Source organism: Haliotis asinina, chromosome 5 (genome assembly GCF_037392515.1).
Source record: "Haliotis asinina isolate JCU_RB_2024 chromosome 5, JCU_Hal_asi_v2, whole genome shotgun sequence".
NCBI classification, from domain to species: Eukaryota; Metazoa; Mollusca; class Gastropoda; order Lepetellida; family Haliotidae; genus Haliotis; species Haliotis asinina.
Window position 1 is genome coordinate 14,968,453 of NC_090284.1, and position 19,176 is coordinate 14,987,628.

The window sequence follows — 19,176 nt, forward strand, 5'->3', positions numbered from 1 at the left end:
TAGAACGCATGTTCAAGAGATGTAAACCTATAGCCGCGCAACAAGGGCTGCATTTAATGACGCATAATCCCTGAGTCAATATTTACTCGACTGACTATACGAGAGAAAGTTTGTAGGACTTATTCCGCTTTAGTTTTTGAAGTTTGCCGCTTTTAGAACTAAAGTAAACAGAAAACAAATGATGCGTACAGTTTTTCCAACGATTTATCCCCGGTCTAACCCACAGATCAACACTGTTGTTCAAGGTGGTTAGCCAACTCGGGCACTGTGTATAAGGTCAAGGCTGTGAGGATACAACTTTAAATTGCGATAAACATTAAAAAGAAAAATTGCATTCGAAAGGCTTTGAATGTCACGTTGCCAACGAAGAACCGGGTAATACTCTGTACACTGACAATGACACACTGACGTACACGTGAACATATTTCTTTTATTTAAAACGATTTTCCCTTGGCTGTTTGGAACACAATTCCAGAAGAAAATACCTGATAACGCGACAGCCTCATCAATGATAAAAGTCCCATATACATGTACTCCCATAACTTATATTTCATGTACACTCCTAATTGTAATATATTTTTCTTTTACATAATACCCTTTCATTTCCTCGATAAAACTAACGTTTGGAGCAAAAATTGTTCGTATAAAAAAGGTTATTTTACTGAAGTTTTGATAATTTGCAATAGGTTTTATGCACAGAGTGATGGAAGGCTCTTACTGAATGAACCGATTTTACAATTATGTTGACCTTTTGTAAAAGCAATTAAAGTAACGTAAAGCCGTAACGATCCTCAGTTACCACTAACAAGATGGGGATTGTTGTGTTTCCTCACTGAGGCTGCCATCAAAACCTATAAAGTATCAATCAAAGCGTCCACTGGGCTATACGAGAGGAAATGCGTTTCCTGTGGCCGGTTAAGGCTGTGTGCCCGTCACGCAAATGTCAGTATAGTAATGTGTACCCCGTCAATGGAGACGCACCTTGGCCTAATCACCGCCGCCACCTGATAACGGGATCTCCCGCTCAGGTGAGAGTATCAAAGTCCACTTCTACGGGTGATGTGATATAGTTTGTTTGCATTATAACAGTTTGAAATATCACTTGTGATATGCAAAAAAGATGTTTGCAAGTGCATCCTAGTACCCACGGAGGTATTAGGGCAGACTAACTTGCCAAACAATACACAATACCTTTCGTCTACGTCACGTATTGTTCCCCACCGTGAGTCATGAGGTATCCCTCCGCGCTCATTTGCATAGCCCCTGATGGCGCTAGTACTGCTTGTTGATTAGCGGACGACATCAAACAGCCACAACAAGTGGGAAACTTCGCCAACTTTCGTGAGAGTGGATATTACTGTGTTTTGTGTTTCGTGGAAAAATTGGGTAAGTTGTATTTTTGTGATTGAAGCTTATTTCATAAGCAATACCTGCACGTGGGAAGCGGTGTTCTGTGTGGGACGTAAAAACGAGCTGACGACGAGCGTAGTCTGATGCCAGGTAGTCGGAACGCCCTCTCAGGTGAATTACTACGGCTACCTTTCGCATCGCTTGCACATTTCGGCAATTCTGCAAAATGTTATATTTCAGTGTGTTTTGTGCTTTATTATGATCGGTGTTTTTCTCACGTGTGTTATGTTTACGGGTCATTGTTTACGTATATTGTTGATAACCGGGACTACCTTTGGCCTGGCCTGTGAAGCCAGGTAGGCAGATCCAGGTAGATGCTATGGTCTATAGTCTGTATCGCAAAACTCGGGCACGCTTCTGTGCAGTATTTAGTTTTAGCAATGCAGTATTTTGTCATGTATTCTTTCTAGATCTGTTCAGTATAGATATGTGCTGTTTTTAACGACGAGGATAACATAAAACAAGATCACTTGAAGCAGCAAGTAAATTCTTGTCAAGTTTGCACATGCAAAATAATATTGTTTGTGTGAAACACAACTACTACTTGTTAGTTGCGATAAAACTATTTTCCAATGAAACGAGTTTTCCAACTTTTTATGTACTTTTGAAATATTTGCACTTTGTAAAAGTAAATATAATTTGGAGTTAATGTTTTCTTTATAAGAAAGTAATACTTTTTAAAATTATATAGAAATTAGATTTTGTGCCATGTACTATGATGCGAGTCCCTTTTGATGCCATTCCTAATTTTATGACAAAATGAGAATATCTGTAATTATGTTTTGTACTGTAAGTTGTCCTCGTACAGAACTGAAAGTGTTCTTAAAATCATATGCAACACAGAAGTAACTTAAATGCATTATCCTTGCAGTTTAATGTTTTTGTATTGGTTTTATTAATGGGTTGTGTTAAGTTTGTGACAAGAATTAAATGCTTACAAGGTATATGTTCTATTCTGGAAAAAAGAAAAGTTCTTGATTTATTCAGCATATCCGCATTTATTGTTGAGTTCCCAGTTGATAAAATATTGACGTCATCCTCTTTAACATCCTCAAGAAAATGCAGGAGGTTAAACAGAAACTTTCTACCTGTGTAATAATACCATATATAGCACATTTTCTTATCCCTGTGGTATCAGCTGTGCGATGTGTCATAACTTCCTTCATGAATCAGTATGCAGTGGGGTAACATAGTGGTGAAAGCATATTGTAGTCACACTGAAGACCTCATTTGATTTGATTCCCCACATAGGTACAATGAGTGATTCCCATTTCTGGTGTCCCAGCACCATGATATGGCTGGAATATTGCGAAAAGCAGCGTTAAAACCATAGTCACCCACTCACTTTTTGAAACATACTTTATAAATCCATTATACCTGTCAAATCTTGTGAGAGCAGTTTGATTACAGGTAGTTAATGAAGGATGAATACAGCATCCCAGTGGGAGTCCCACCTTCATGTCCTCATCAGCCATTCTGCTCATCAACTCACACAATTCCCAAAGAGAGGAATATACACCCAGGTGTGGAGTCTTATCATGCTGCTACCCTAGTGTGTGGGGACTGTGGGGTTGGGTGATTAGCACAGGTGTATGGTGTAGCTACTGGACAGCCTTTCAGGTGCATGGAGACACCAAAATCTGGTTAATTAGCCGGGGTGTGTGCTACACCGGTGAGTCAGCTGGCAATGGTTTCAGCACCGCAAGATGGCAAATTGCTGCATGAGCTATATACCTCATAACACCTCTCTATTGTATCCCTCTGTAACACATTGGGAGACATTGTTGTAACATTTCTTTACAAAAACTGCATTGCAAATTGGGCAAGTATTAATGATCTGTGGGCTGCTTTTTCATATCCATTCATCTGATGGTAATTTATTTAAATTAGTGAGACAGGTTTTGTTAGTCTTTTTTGTTTGTTTAGGCAGTTTATGACAAATTCCATCATGTAAATGTAGGAAATGCAAATTTGAAAAATAGTCTGTTGTCAGCTTGATGTATAATAAAGGAACAGGCTGCCTTGATGATATTGACATCTTGACACATCAAGATTGTATATAATGCTTTTAGACTTTAATGTGGATAATAGTACTCATCAACCAATTGCTCTGATCATATGGGAGACCTTTTTTGTGTTGTATATAAAAAAAATATCCTGTTGATAACAAACTACTTATGGCTGAGTCAGAGATAAAAGGTTCTTGGTAATTAGACAGAAAGGTATTTTGCGGGAAACAGTTGGAATGAGACTGAAAGTTGACAAACCTCCTTATCAAGATGGAAATCCCATTTTGTGACGTCTCTCCAGGGGGTATTATGTGCGGGCATTTTGATGATAGAAACAAGGTCTGATTTGGGTCTATTTTGTGTCTCAAGTTTACTTCAGTTCTTTGTAGAAGCCAGTAAGATATTGGCACGATCTGGGGACATGTGATCGTGGGATCGGCCAACTCAAACTGTGGCTTTCGTGTTTGTCGGTTTTGAAGGCAGATTGTTTTCAAAAGATCATGCATATGAGTGGAGTGGTTCATATTTTCATGTATAGAGTTCAAAGTAAACCTGTGATATTGGTTTTTGATTTTGGTGTGTGGAGCAGGTTAGCAGAGAGCATACAATCTCCATGCTGATCTTCAAGTACAGAGGCATAGCACAGGGCTCAACTTCTTGCTGGGGATGTTAATAATAGATATTTTATACCTTCAATATTCACTGATGTCCAGTTGCAGGAAAGGCCCCTTTTTTGGAAAAATGCATGCATGTTCAAGGCTAAACTATCCCACAAGGAGTTATATGCTAGTATTATTCTATGATGGCAATACAGTGGAAGCTGTCTAAACCGGCACTCATTGTTACGGAATAAATAATCCAGTTTAGACAAAATGCTGGAGTGTAGAGCTGATGATGAATGTACTAGGCACGGATGGGACTGTGATTTCATGCCAGTGTTTACAACTTGCCGGATTGGACAGCTTCCACTGTAGTCCTGGAGACCTGAAATTCTCTTTCAAAACTTAATGATAGTGACAGCTATTGATGTCAAGTAATAAAAGACAAATCTTATGGATAACAAATTCTATATTTGCTTACCACAAAGTTTCTGCTCTAGTTCGTGTCCCTTTTCCATGTGGATGAGGAAGGGTGAGAACTTGTACCAGAAACGCCTTGGAAACAAATAAACAAGTTGTTGTCCGTAAGATTTGTGTTGTGTTACTACAAGAACTTCTATATGCCTTTAAAGAATTTGATATCAAGTATAAGGGAAGTTGTCACAGTTATGAAAGTTTCTGCCTGACAGTTTTATGTTTGACCTATCAGTGAGTATTTCTGAATGTGGTTGAGTAAAACGCATAATGGTTATGGATGTGTTCAGAGCTGTGATGCCACTCTGGTGTCACACTCTAAGTGGTACAGACATCTCTGTCAGTGTACCGAGGATAAAAACTCTTATTTCTACAAAAAGTAGACATGGGTAGAGTGAAATATTGTTCACAGAAGTGTGTGACTTGTATGGTACAGGAAACATGAACCATGCTAATGTGTTCTGGATGGTTTGGATGATTTGACATGAAGGGCCTCGGTAAGTAAACAGAGCTACCTGGCATGCAGTGATGCACTATTGTGATATGGTATATAATTCTGTCCTGGTCTGACTTGGTCAGACTTGGCCTCTTGCCCACACAATTGTCAACATCTGGATGTCACATGTAGAACGTTTGACCAGAGTCATTGGGAAAGGGATTGTTGTTAGCCAGAGCTTAGCATGTTAATAACAGTCCAAACAACAACCCAATACAAGTTCGCTAAATTGAAACTTTTTCTTCCCTGACATTGATAAGGCTAGATCTTGTCAAGACATGCTATCCTCTCTTGTCATTGAAGATTTATGGATTATATATCCTCTTACGTGGTGATTTCAGAAGGATTAGGCACTGGGGGCTTCTCTGACACACTCTAATAAGTGGGTTTGAAAGGAAGCTAAGTATGATTACTATCAGTTAGGGTCTCTCTAACATTACAGACTTTGTAGCTGTGCTATCTGCAGTTTGAGGAGGCCTAATTGTACCCTAATGAGACGCGCTCAATCAATTCTCATTCAGTTCTTCAAACAACTTTGCATTTGTTTTGTCTCTGTGACAGCTATCATTCTTTATTCCAAACATTGTTGATTGAAACAAAACCCTTTGATGATTCAGGTGTGTTTTGGTAATGTGAAAAACAGGACTGCATTAAGGCCATCCATGCAGACTAATTTGTTGCTAGGATTAAAACTTTCATTTTTCGGTCTGTAGTCTGCATGCCAGTGAGCATGTGTCAGATGATTTGCTGAAGTGTAGGTGAAGCTCTTTTGAGTTGTTCTGTAATAACTGAACAATATTTTATGTTTAGAGTTTGCTGTGCTTTAGGGTATATTTATTGGAGCAAATTCAGGGAAACAATATTTGGATCAAAATCCCACACTCTTAGTTGGACAGACAGGCGATGCTTACAGTTACAGATAGTGCTTACAGGTTACAGAACTAGTTACAGATAGTGCTCAAAGGAGGTTACAGAACTAGTTACAGATAGTGCTTACAGGTTACAGAACTAGTTACAGATAGTGCTCAAAGGAGGTTACAGAACTAGTTACAAATACTGCTTACTGGAGGTTACAGAACAACTAGTTACAGATAGTGCTTACAGGTTACACTAACTTACAGAACAACGAGTTATAGATAGTGCACAAAGGAGTTTACAGAACAACTTTCATATTTCTAATCATCCAAACACAAGAGAAAAGTAACATGTGGATCCAAATTTTCCTGTTTTCCAGACAGTTTCATTAGGAATGGCAAATCTGCATTGTTATGGTTTCATTGTGTTACCAAAATAATAGCTATTTTCCGGCTCTTATGGTTTTCTATGAATCATGGCCCAACTACGTGAGGATCATCTTCACAATAACATCTAGAAAGGAGGTAGAGCGAAAAGCATCAGTTGGGGACATAGCATGTGTGTGCTAAGCCAGCTATGTAGGCCAAAGCTGCTGCTTCAGTTCCCTTCATGTCACTTTGTTGAGACATGATGAAGCAGAATCTGTCGAACCATTACATGAAAATACCTGTAATTTACATCATGACTACACAGGTGACACCTGTTGACGACCACATTTACCTGGATAATGATACACAAAAGTGTGTGCTGTGGAAGATCTGAGTGCATTCTGTTGTTGTCCTGATCTTCAGGTTGGCTGTAACAGTAAACCTGCCAAGCTTAACTTAAGTACTTGTATTATGACTACTTTTAAAAAGTTGCCTGTCATCATGTATGACTAATAATTCAATACATTTTTTAAAAAAATTAAACACTAGCATAATTTTATATGAGGTACATTTAGGTTCAAGGATTCGTCATGATGTGTAGCATTTATGATGTTTACAGAACACTTGTAAACATGGTAAATGTTTACCTGATCTACCAGACCAGGTGCTTTGGGACAAATTCATCATTTATTAGTTGCAGGTAAATATTATCATTTTTTATGCATGGTATGTTGAATATTTCCAATTTTTTATGATGGTATGTTCTATGGCCATGATGGGGTTAGCATGTAATTAATTTCAATCTCAGGTGACCTGCGCATCACCTGATCAATTGGCAGTAATGACGAGGCCACTGACTAATTAACGATGTGTCATACCTGTCAGGGAGGGTTTGTTAGTCCAGTCTTAATCCCACGGGAGGAATTTTCTGTGTAGGTAATTACAAACGGACTCTTCAGGATAATTGTCATTCCAGCATTTCCATTGGTCAAACCAGCTGTGGCGGACGTTTTATTAATCACCATAATTGATTTTCCCTTAGTGTTATCACATACACAGGATTCTTGTCGTATTTGGGATATATAATCTTGACATGGATCAACATCTAGGCAGCTGAAGAGTTGTGATTAATATATGAGCAATGTCCTCATTTTCCTCTTGCATTATGAGGTATATCTTGGTATAGTTGTCAACATACCAACATATAGTTGTCAATGTTTCATGATATTGAAAAACCCACCATAATATTGATCAATAGGGGAATATACTATTTGTTGTCACAAGTGAATGTATGTATTGTCCTTTAGAGAAAATATGTCTGTTCAGGTATGTTGTGCTGTTAATAATATATGGTGCTATATTCCTGAGCGTGATACTTTCAGTAAAGTGGAGATAATAATAAGACCCCAGCACATGAAAAATAAGTGAGAAAACTATTTGTAAGGAATAATCCAAAATGTATTTCAAGTACTGAAAACATATTCTAGATTTTAAGTTATAAAATCTTAATATAACCTCAAAACAGGTACCATAGACAAAATCTGTTATCTCCCAGGTTTCCCAGAATTACGTCACATGTTGTCAGGTGATACTTGTCAGCATGGTGTGTGATAAGAGGGATGACTAGTACAGCTAATATCACATCCCAGATCAATGCCATAGTGTATTTTATCAGCACTGATGCTACGTTCTCATGGTTTTTTACTAATGCTTACATATAGTGCTTACGTAATAATGATTTTTGTGTCCAACCTGGGAAAATATATTCCAGAAATCTGCCGTAGGGACAGGTTTGTTTGTTTTGGTATGGGTTAAAATTGCCAGAATAGATATTTAACTGTTTTCCGAATGTTTGAAATAGATAAACAATGGGATTTTACTAAAACCCACTGCACTGGGGTCTATTGTTTCATTTGATTTGAGTAAATCTGGTATCTGTGAGGAATATCTTCATTTTTTTCTTCAAGCCATTCCATCATTGTTGAAGATTTATCCTCAGTTTTTGTTAATGACAAAACCAAAAGTGTTTTGTTATCCGGGTGCTTTAAAGGAAACAAATAACATGGGAAAATATTATAGAGTTGATTAACTCCTTTGAGTGGCATTTAGAAGTTGTTCTGATGAAACTACAAGGAAAGTTCTGTTGATATACAACTTCTTTAATATTCATATGAATGAGTCATTTTGGTGTAGTTACAATGTTATCAATATGTGATAATCATCACTTGCTTGATAACAGTGTTAGTATCTACACCAAAATGTTGCTTATATCAATATTAAAGTTGTATATCCATAGAACTGTCCTCGTTGTTTCAGGGTTGAATAAATTCATACAGAGGACTTTCTCCAAGTGGTACCGGGTACATATTTGTTGACTGTAAGGTTGTAACTTGACGAATCTTTGTCCTGTGTGTATGGCATATTGTGCAGTGTATATCATAGCCAGGGGGTGCACCTTTGTACGAAGTCCGTCGCCAACCCACGCTTGCCATGTCTATGTTACACCAATCCCATCACGTCACTGCGTGTCAGAGTGGGTGGACCCTTGATCTATGGCTTGACAAATATACTAGTGGAGAGCTTAAACTCAAAGAAGTGAAGGACATAATATGAACTTGCAGTAAATAGGGTTTTGTATAAAGTACCTACAAACTATCAGCTGACTGAATCTCAGGATGTCTGATCTGATTTCCTTTCACCTAGTTCAGGTGGGATTGATTGTTACATAAAACTGTCACTGAGATATTTTTAGAGCCATTTTGACAGGCACGCTTAGGGTGTCATGGCCTTGGTGCATGTATTGTATGGGAGCATGATGCACCTGTGAGGACTGAGAACGTCCAGGTCTGTATTACAGTGATGAAGAATATTTCCTTTTCAAGGTGATTACTTGCTTGTGGAAGAAGCTTGGGTGATGATGATAGCCTGCTTGATATTGTCAGGTCTCGCTTCAGTGGTTCTGCACCAGGTCAATAGCTCTGCTTGAGTGAATCTGAAAGGGACTGGAACTATTTTTCTGTCGTAGTCTTCCACCTGGCTAGCTGACAGTTCATGAGGCAGTATTTAGTCATGGCAGCTTGTCTTAAAGTTCTATATAAGACCGCTCGTGCCAACAGAAAGAAATATTTTATGATAAAAATATATTGTCATTAAGACCTATAATAAAAGGGCTAAACACACATAGTTTTCAGGATATTTCCAAGGTTTTGTTAGTGAAAACAAGGACTAGCAATACAAACATGAATTCTAAGCTTTCATCCTGTAAAAATTCTTACAAAAAGACATCAACGATATTTTATAAAAGTTGAGACTGAATGCATCATATAGCATTCCTTGTGTCATGGAAAACTATTTATGGCTATAGAAATAAATGTCTTTTGAAATGTCAGAATGATCCTGCTGAGTATTATAGAAAAGTAAGAAAACATAAGAAGTAGAAGAAATAATGTAAGCAGCTGACAACTGAGTGTAAGCCTGGGTGTTGTGTCTATCAACGTTCCCCTTGCTGTGTCCAATGTTTGAGATATCAGTTATGGGAACCATTGACCATACATGCATGTGGTTACCTAGATATTATCACACAATCTCTCACCTGGCCAGGTCCCTTGTTGCCGTGCTAGTACAACCGTCTTCCTCAGATAGTATTACATGGTGCCAATGCCATGAATAAATGGCCGATTGATTTATTGAGATTATTTTTGAGCACTTAGTTTGATAATGTGTGATGAAAATGGAATGGTGTTGTTACAGCAGGGTGATACCATTAACTGTTGAAAAAGGCTGGTCAGTAGAAGGTATTGATTTTCTTCATGTTTTTTTAGGGGCTATGTCAACATGTATGTGCCGTAGACAAATCTGTATTATTTTTTCTTTTGCAGATTTCCTATATTTCGTTCTGTGTTTTCGGTTATTTTCAATGGCTTCTTTGTTATGTTTCAGACTGATATGGATTTGACGTAAAAAGCTCCTCCCAGTTCCTGCAAGATGACGACCATTGTTGATGACTTGGAGAGTTATCTACCTGCCAACTGCCCAAACCCTTACTATGACACATGGGACAGACACAACAGTATTGCGTTCTCTAAGACCAAGGGTTTACGCAATGCACCTGGAGAAAACAACTGCTTCCTGAACAGTGCTGTACAGGTGAGCTTCATTACAAGTGATAGATCCTTGGTTAGATGGGCAGTGTCTCTTAAACCTAGCCTTAGTCCCTGTACCATATTATTTTCCTATTTGTCCAGCCAACCACTATTGCAAAAGCACTTAAAGAAACAAGTCTAGATTTCCCTAAGGTTCAGAATCTCCCATCTCACTGGTTTCCTTATTTTTATTGACTTTTTGTGTTTATTAAAATTATTCTGTTTTCAGAGACTAAGGGTTATATAATTGAAACTTTACTTTAACACATATTGTGTTTTTCTGTACTTTATTTCGTTTTACTTAACAGATTCATATCCCCTTCTTTAATCAGTTCTTTTTAAAACTGAATAGAAATGAATCCAAGGTATATTTTGGTATCCTTGTTGAAATTATGTTAACGACGTCACCATTTTTCGCTTTTTTTTTGACTAAGTCAATCAACAAACTTTACTTTGGTTGAATGCAGTCATTTCTGCTGAAGAAGTTTGCTCTTTTAATGTTTCTTGTAGTTTGTACATGCAGTAGCACTTAGTGTTTTGTTGGAACAGTCAAATAAACCCATGGCAGTGCGATGGTGGTTGAGAACGTGGATGCCACCGTGACCTAGCTTTTGTTAGAGCCAAAGTTAATATTTATCGAAGGGCTGACTCTGAACATCAAGATTTGCACATTGACACAGTGGAAACCTGGATCAAGTCCACAGACATCACACGCTTTTTCATAGCAACTTACTCTTTGTCGGAACCTCTGTGTTGCCAGAGTTGGTTATTATGTCCCTGTCATCCCATGGCCCTCTCTTCAGCGTTATGGTTTCCTGGGATGTGTTAAGTTAGGATTTACATTTCTATGAGAGTTGCTCGGATCTGGACATGTGCAATTCTGTTTGAACAAGAGGTTCTTCAGTTCATGGGATCATATTTTTTATGTATGCCAATACAGAAATGTATTCCATATGCGATTAGCATTTGTGTGTGTGTTTCTATTTTCTATTCCATGGTTATGTGAAAAGGGAAGGTTGGGGGTTTTTAGAGTTATGAAATGTTTGATAAAGTTTGTGTTAAGGAATACTTCAAATATCCCCAAATACTATTGATATACGTTTTCCTATTCAGCACCTTATCTCCTCAGCATGGCTTTGTTTATCTGGGGCTGCATGATTTAGTTGGCACACACACACCTTAAGTCAAGCAGCCACTCAACTTGGCTCCATTGTTGTTCTGTGGTCAGAGACAATGGGTAATTAAATCCTTTGTTTAGAAGAGGAATTGGCCCAGGGCTCTTCCAAAGGCCTGACTCTGATAGTGTAAGTCTTCTGCAAGATAAGGTTTGCAATTACCAGCATGCTCTGTCAGAGGTAGCTGATACTAACTAGCCTGGGACTTTATATACTGCCAGCATTTATATGAATACAGTTTAATAATACATAACCATTTGGGTGCATCATGTAATAGTAGCAATATACGTTTTAGAAATGGTTCATAATGTTTGAGTTGAATGGTTTTTGGTAAAGAATATGTGCACTGAATTGCATTTGGAAAGCTCCTGCACTCTTTCTTTTGGATAAAATATTAAGTATAACTTCTTTTAAATGTTTGATTTCTTTTGGAAGTTAGTTTTAGATTGCTAATTATATCATGGTTATTTGACATGATTCTCAATCACAGGAGAGATAAAAGCCTGTTATAGCTTCACTCATCCAGGCAGAAATTATCTTGTCTGTGAAATGTTGCAGAGTCATAGTAATCCTGGCCTCTGCTCTTTATTAGAAATGCCATGAGATAACAGTGATAATGCCCCACTGGCTATATGACCTTGTGTTATCTCCTGGCAGAACCTAGGTAACCCAATGGGCTGTACATGTTTCTTGTGGTAACTCTAGCCTTCATGTAAGATACATGTTCTGGTTATGATGCTAATACCCTCCTCATTGTTTTGTCACACGCTATAAAGTATTCACCTACTTTGTCTCAGGCTCCCTGAGTCACCTTCAGTTTGTGCCCCCACTAACCCTGGGTCACTTTATGACCATCAACTAAACCTTCAGAATCCATTTGTCAGGGATTTGTGGGCCCATAAAGCAGAAATTGTACCTCCCTGAAGCATGTTGACAACATATACACACTTCACCTACCTCCTGGAAAGATATTAACACCCAAATGGTCAGCCTGAAATGTGTTAAATGGACATAATTGCTGTTCATTTGGCATCATGTTTTATGAACATAGACCTACAGAAGGGCTGTATTTGGTCTACACCTATAAGGTGTCGCTTATGTGACAATGGAGAAACTCCTTAGCCGTGTGTCACTGTTTTTCTTTATACTTTCTTCAGAATTCTGTAATGCTGTATATGGTTTCATGGTAGGCTGTTTTGGAAAAATATACTGGACAAAATAAGACAGACATATTAGAATTTTAATGATTGATATTTCATCAGTGTGTCAATGAATAGATAGGTCGTTATTCATAATTTCACAGTTTACATATATCCCTACCTATTTTTGTCTGGTACATATCTGAATGTATTGCTCACACTGCATGTTTCAAGTCCCTATCCTGAGGCAGGGAGTCTTTCAGTTGTACTTAGTTCTAGCGTCTTTATAAGATATTTAACTACTGATTTAAGAACATCTTTATACAATATTAACATTACAGATTTAAGAACATCTTTATGAGATATTGAAGTAGAAACTTAAGAACATGTTCATGACAAGGTTACAGAAAGACTTACAGGCTTGGTACAGTTGTCATGACAATGGAAAATGTGAGTATCTCTTAAACAAAAAAAAATACAAATGAATTACCCCGATACTGAATAAAGCCCTGATCTAAAATGTTTTTTCAGAACCTCTCATCAGATTTATATTGATAAATATATTTTTGGTTAAATGATTGACTATGGTGCCATTAGAACAAGTGATCAGGCCTGACCTATAGTTTCTGGAGATAACAGTCAACATTAGCGGAGTCATGTTAGAACAGCACACTGTTTAGTACCTGTGCTTATGATTGACATTTGAATAAGATACCACAACAGTAGGCAGGAGCTCTAGCATCAGTATAATTTATTCATGTAAGTGTCTGTTGGCTTTAATATCAGGGCAGTGGACCCATGATTTATTCACACTAAACACCAAGCCAATAGCCCCCCTGTGATCTCCTCATTGTGCTTCTGTTTCTTAATGGGTTTCCTACAGATTGGTGTTTCTGTGGGCAGATCATCTTACATATATAAAAGGGTCAGGTCAACTGAAATTGATTTTTTGTTACATCCTTTAGTTTTTCACTTGTCCATTGTCTGAGACAAGTAACAATCAATGGAGGGTCCAATTAGTTGTGATCACTAATGCAAAAACAAAACAGGTTGGAATTGACCAATGGTGCCTGACCCTGTAACTTTTATATTGCTGGATTTGGAGCGAATTGATTGACAGTTATATAATTTAAACTGTTTAAAGCTGAACATGTTTTTGAAAGAGAAATGAAAAAACTGAAATGAGAAAAAGATAAGAAATGACAGCCATATTTCTGATTTATTAACACATTTGCTGAAATAATGGCAATGCAACATTAAATTTTAAGTCACTGTTATCATATGTTCCTGGTGTGGTTTTAGTGGCACAATTCACTTCAGGTGCCTTTAGCTGAAACTCATATTAGTGTAGAAAATAACAGTCGTTGATTTTGAAATCAAATTTAGCCTAGTAGCATTTAGGGATTATTAAGTGTTTCTTACTGAGGTTCAGATAACATTAGAAAGGAAGGTGAATATGTAAAATCATCAAGGATGATAGAATTCTGCATTGTTTGAACACGAAAATACACCAAGGCTTAGGTTTAGACATACACAGGTTTGTAAGCTTAAACAGTAGTATGAGGTTATTTTAGTGTTGGCATTGTGAGCTGTTTTGTTTCCCTTATCCAGTACTCACACATGACCTTCAGCTGTAAATAAACAAGGGCCACCATTCAGGATGAAGCACCAAGCATGGGATCTAGTGGCAGTTGTGGATTATTACATCAGGTCAACAGAAACCAGGACAAAATGTATGCATGCATTGATGACTGTACTGCAAGCTGTTACAGTGGTGGAGTATGACGTATATACCACGGTTGTACACACCAACTGGGACATGAGGCTTCACCAACCAGATGGTGTGCATGCTATTGTCCTCAAAACTGTTTGTAGTTCAGCACTTTTTGTTGGAGTATGCTATTAACTGAAGCAGAGGCAAAAAGTTCGGAGGTTGTAATTACAGGTCATTACTATAATTCAGGGGATGAAACAATTTAGCATTGATGTTGGGCAACATTGCACCATCATGTGGAAAGATGGCAAGAGTAGTGGTTATTGTGGCAGTGTTTCGATCGATGTTAATGATATAGTTGGTACCTTTATGAAAGGAAGACAGGGTAATTCATGTGTAATTATGTGAAGGCATGTATAAAGAATTCGAAATCATGGTGAGTAATTGTTAAGCAATTACAGCCTTTGTATGGTTCACAATACTGGCTTGGTTTTGAAGTCGTGGGTGGAAACATGACTCTTGTAGCAGTAAATTAATGATTCTCAGGATCACATAAGGATTATCTTCCATCATCAATTTCGGCAAACCTGTGTAAATGTTCAACTAAATTTATTTTGCCAAGAAACTTTGTGTCAGAAAATTGATCATGTTATTTACTTTACACTTCTAAAAGAGAAATTTTAGGTCACCCTCTTCATATTGTTGGGAAATTGTTGAAAGGTGCATAAAATGATAAATGTATTACTTCAATAAGTATTATAGTGTTTACTTGCTACAGTATCTGAAGTAATTTTTCGTCATATAATCTGTTCCTGTCATAGACTGCTGCAGTGTGTGAGATGACACTTCAATAGTGGCTGGACTATCCGTCATTTCAGGCCTTTACATCAACAAAACCTGCACAAGGACAGCTCCTGGTCATTACTCTCTTGTCATAATCTGCCAACTTGGTTGTTGACTTTGGCTTGTCTACAGCCCATGAGCTCTGTTTACTGGTGAATCAGACGTCCATCTGTCAGCAGTATCACATGTTGCTGGACACAGGTGGCTGCTACGCTATGTTGCGTCTGCTTCTCCCTTGCGTCTGCTTGTCTCATGGATCATTGTTTGTTTCACCTTCCAAGTGTTTAACAGTTTGAGATGGGACCAACACAACAGTGGTGTCAATGTCATGTCAAATTTCAGCTGATTTGCTAGCTCATTTCTGTCATTTAAATGACAAATAACAGTTAAGGGTTTTGTTTTGGATACGATCATGTCCACCGTGTCAAGCTGAAATGGCTGTCATGATGTTTATATCGTCAGAAAACGTACATAACTGGGTTAGCATTTATATCCATCTCAGTTTGTTCGTTGACTGAATACGTACATTTAGTTGCCATGGTTACAAGATGTTTCCAGTTGACTGTTTTCCACTACAGAAAGTTAGTTTGTGGACACTCTGTCCATGAACAAAATTAAAGTTGGTTAAACTCATGGTAGTGTAGATTTAATCATCAGGTCAGTGTTCTCACCACATAGTTATGGTTAAAGTCATCCATCTTACATGTCAAGTCAGAGCGTCATTGATGGAGGCTCTACTCAAGTTACCTGTCCTCATGGTGGTCACTGCAGGTCAGGTGTGTCTCAGGTGTGTCGTTGTTACACTTCAGTGGCTATGTTGGCGTGTCATGATTCAGGTTTCTGGCATTGTTATGTCTGGCAAACTACCTGTCTCGTGTCCAGGGGTCATCAGACTTGCACCAACGCTAAACACCATCACCGTCACAATGGACACATCTGCTTGTTGTGGCACTGATTTACCTGTGCAAGTCCCGACTTGATTAATTAAAAAGCATTGACGCTGACCTGGTCAGTCAAGCTTGTAAGGTACGGCACAAGCAGATGGTCACACGACTGACCATTGTCCGAAAGATCAATTGTTATGGTTTGAGCTGTGGATTTTACGGGTATTACTTTTTTAGAGAGTAATTTTCTGAAGGATCAATATGCCATGTTCTGCAAGTGCATTCAGAATCAGAAATCCACAGCCACTTATCTGAAGTTTGAGTTAGTTGCTGTTGTGTAGTGTGTTGAAACCTGAGCTCCCATTAATATAAGACTTATCAGCTCCTCTTTACTGCCTCAATTATCTGACTAACCTCCACATGGTAAGCCTGGGCTTTGTCATTTTGAGCAGGCAAAGCAATCATGGCAGTTGTACAGTCTGCCATGACATTTTGACATGAAGTTCATGCTCCAGTGCAGCAGTTTAACGGCAAAGCTTTAAGCTGTCAAGACCCACAAATTGTCTTGTTGCAGTTAAGCCATTCATGCCATGATTAAGAAGATTGAAGGTTAATCCATTTCTTTTGTTAGTCTCTTAGGAATAGCAACAAAATTTTGCGTCCAGATATAAATGCTTATGTGTGAGGTAACAGTGGTTTCATCACCAGATGCTAAGACACAATTGGAAACAAATAGGGGACAACTGTTCCTTTATTCTTTTCCGGGTTTCTTGAATCACAACTTATGTATTGCACTGAAATTCTGGAACTATATAAAGGAACACTTGTACTTTCATGTCTGTTCCATTATTTGTTTCTATGAGTATATATCCATCAGTGCATTGTGCCACAAAAACATTATGACCAGTCAAGCTTGGGCTAAGTCTCACTGCTGACACCACATCTTGGAAGAATTAATGTTTCAAACTGTGAACTAATAGCATGACAGTTACTCTGACACACACCTAACTAAGCTGCTAAAGCAATACATTTCTTGATTTTTTTGACATTTGATTACTTGTCAAAACACTTTCAATTATAAGCAAACATGAAAGGCACAACTCCAGTCAATTTTATTATTACAAGGCACGTTTCTTAGTCTGGATAATAATCTAACCAAGAACACCAATCACATGTCAACTGAAATTCCTGTATTTACACTCCTCTTTCTCGCAAAATGAGAAGAGGTTTTACCTGGCAGGTATTATTCTTTGAAAAGGCCTCCCTCTACACCCACTGTGGCTACAGCATAAAGGCCAAGACTGACCAAGCACCTGCTAATTACTATAGCCCCAGGCCATTGGTGTACGGTTACGTTTATCTCCCCCTGGTCCTTTGTCCAGTGGAGGTTGCAAGATGGAGGTCACTTGCAAGAAAATCCAGCTATTGTCCTTCACACGTGTCTTTGTTGTCACCTGTTACACTTTATTTCAACGAATATTGTTACCTTCCTGTGATTGATTGAATGAAAATGCTATTTGGACAGACCCCAAAAGTGATTACTTGCCTTAGATGGTCCTGTCTTAGTCACTTATGAGAAACAGCAGATAGTTTTCAACAATGCATGAAGTTTGATAAGGACTATAACTGGATAAAGTTCTCAATTCTTTCTGTTATTCAACATTGTCTTTAGCATTATTTAAGGCTTATTGCAAGGTGAATTTTACAATATTCAGTTGGCTGGTAAGGAAGTCAATCATGCATTTTGAAAGATTAGTGGTGCAGACAGGTGACAGTTTAATCTGCTTGACATTGCTCCAGAGGAGTAAATAATGAATGGTTCACAGGTTGTGAGTTGGTCCATGGCATACAGATCAATTTCCACACTTCTGTGAAATGAAACTTGGCCATATTGCTTACATTAATAATCGGCTTTAGCTTCTACAGGTGTTGATTTGGCAACGTCAGTTTTTAATTTTGTTTATTCTGGAACATTGTCAATAATGGACAACTGTCTCATGTTTCGCATGAGTGAACAGCTAGTTGTATCTTGGACAGAGTCACTGATCTGAGTCCCACTGCTGAATCCCTCAACCGTGACAAGGGTTCAGTCAGCCATTTTGTCTTTGCTGCAGGGATAAACTACCTTTGTTGAATACCTCTACACAGTTGTTGCTGGACTGGTTGTTCCACTCCATTGACTTGCTTATACCTTCAAACACATCATTGTTCTTTCGTCAAAGTGCCAGCAAGATTTAAAAAAGTGTATCACCAGCTTCTGCTTTCCATCTGTCAGTAATTTGAGGAGCCTGTGATGAAATGAAAAGACAGAGTCTGCTTTCTTGTTTTGGTCCTCAACATCTGCAGTTTAAGAGGCAAAAAAGTGCAACAACACAGCGCAGAAAACTTTCACACATTTCAAAAGACTGTTAGCTGAGTGTCATTGTGCCGTCCTTAGAGTTTTTATTCGTGTTGCATCATCAATACTGTCATAAATGTCGGGTTAGCATTACAAAAGGCTGTTGTTTTGCGTGTGGAGCTATGGCCTCAACCACTTGTTGGAGGAGCTGTCCTTGAGACAACAGGCATTACGACTGTGTTTAACTTGGCAGTGAAAAATTGATTTAAGTGTTTGCACAGTGACATTAAAGATTTCATTTTAAACCCTGTGAACCTTTTGACGGTATCTTCTGATTGTGTTTCCTATTAATCATTGATGGTTTATGATACAGAATGAATCATGATCTGAAATCCCTCTACGTATTAAGATTCTTTATACCTGCATCTTACGAATTACCTGAACATGAACAAAGAAGGTAAAACCAAGTTACAGATTTGATTACACAGAGGGATGAATCTCAGTATTCATATTGACACTAATTATGCACTTTGATGGAACTCCTGAGCAGATTCGTCTGTGGCTTTAGTGCAGGCAATTTAGCAATGTCTCGAGCAATATAACCAGGTAATAGTGTATCTCTTTGTCTGGTCCCAGGTTGCACGAGGCAAACTCCAGTTGGACCATTGATTGCTGCTTGTTAGGAAATACAATAAGACGCATTGTCAGGTATTGTCAGTGCAATGTGCAC

The 19,176-nt window shown here is 38.2% G+C and overlaps 1 protein-coding gene across 3 annotated transcripts in view; it reads left to right on the forward strand.

Annotated features, from left to right (window-relative positions):
- Positions 1–1,247: 1,247 nt before the first annotated feature.
- LOC137283682 (uncharacterized) overlaps positions 1,248–19,176 on the forward strand; it is a 39,293-nt gene continuing 21,364 nt past the window's right edge. For all 3 annotated transcript variants that reach the window (XM_067815331.1, XM_067815333.1, XM_067815332.1), the window contains exons 1-2: positions 1,248–1,386; positions 10,151–10,357. In XM_067815331.1, the coding sequence (XP_067671432.1) occupies positions 10,196–10,357 (162 nt within the window). In that variant the 5' untranslated portion in view covers positions 1,248–1,386; positions 10,151–10,195. The remainder of the gene's footprint in view (positions 1,387–10,150; positions 10,358–19,176) is intronic.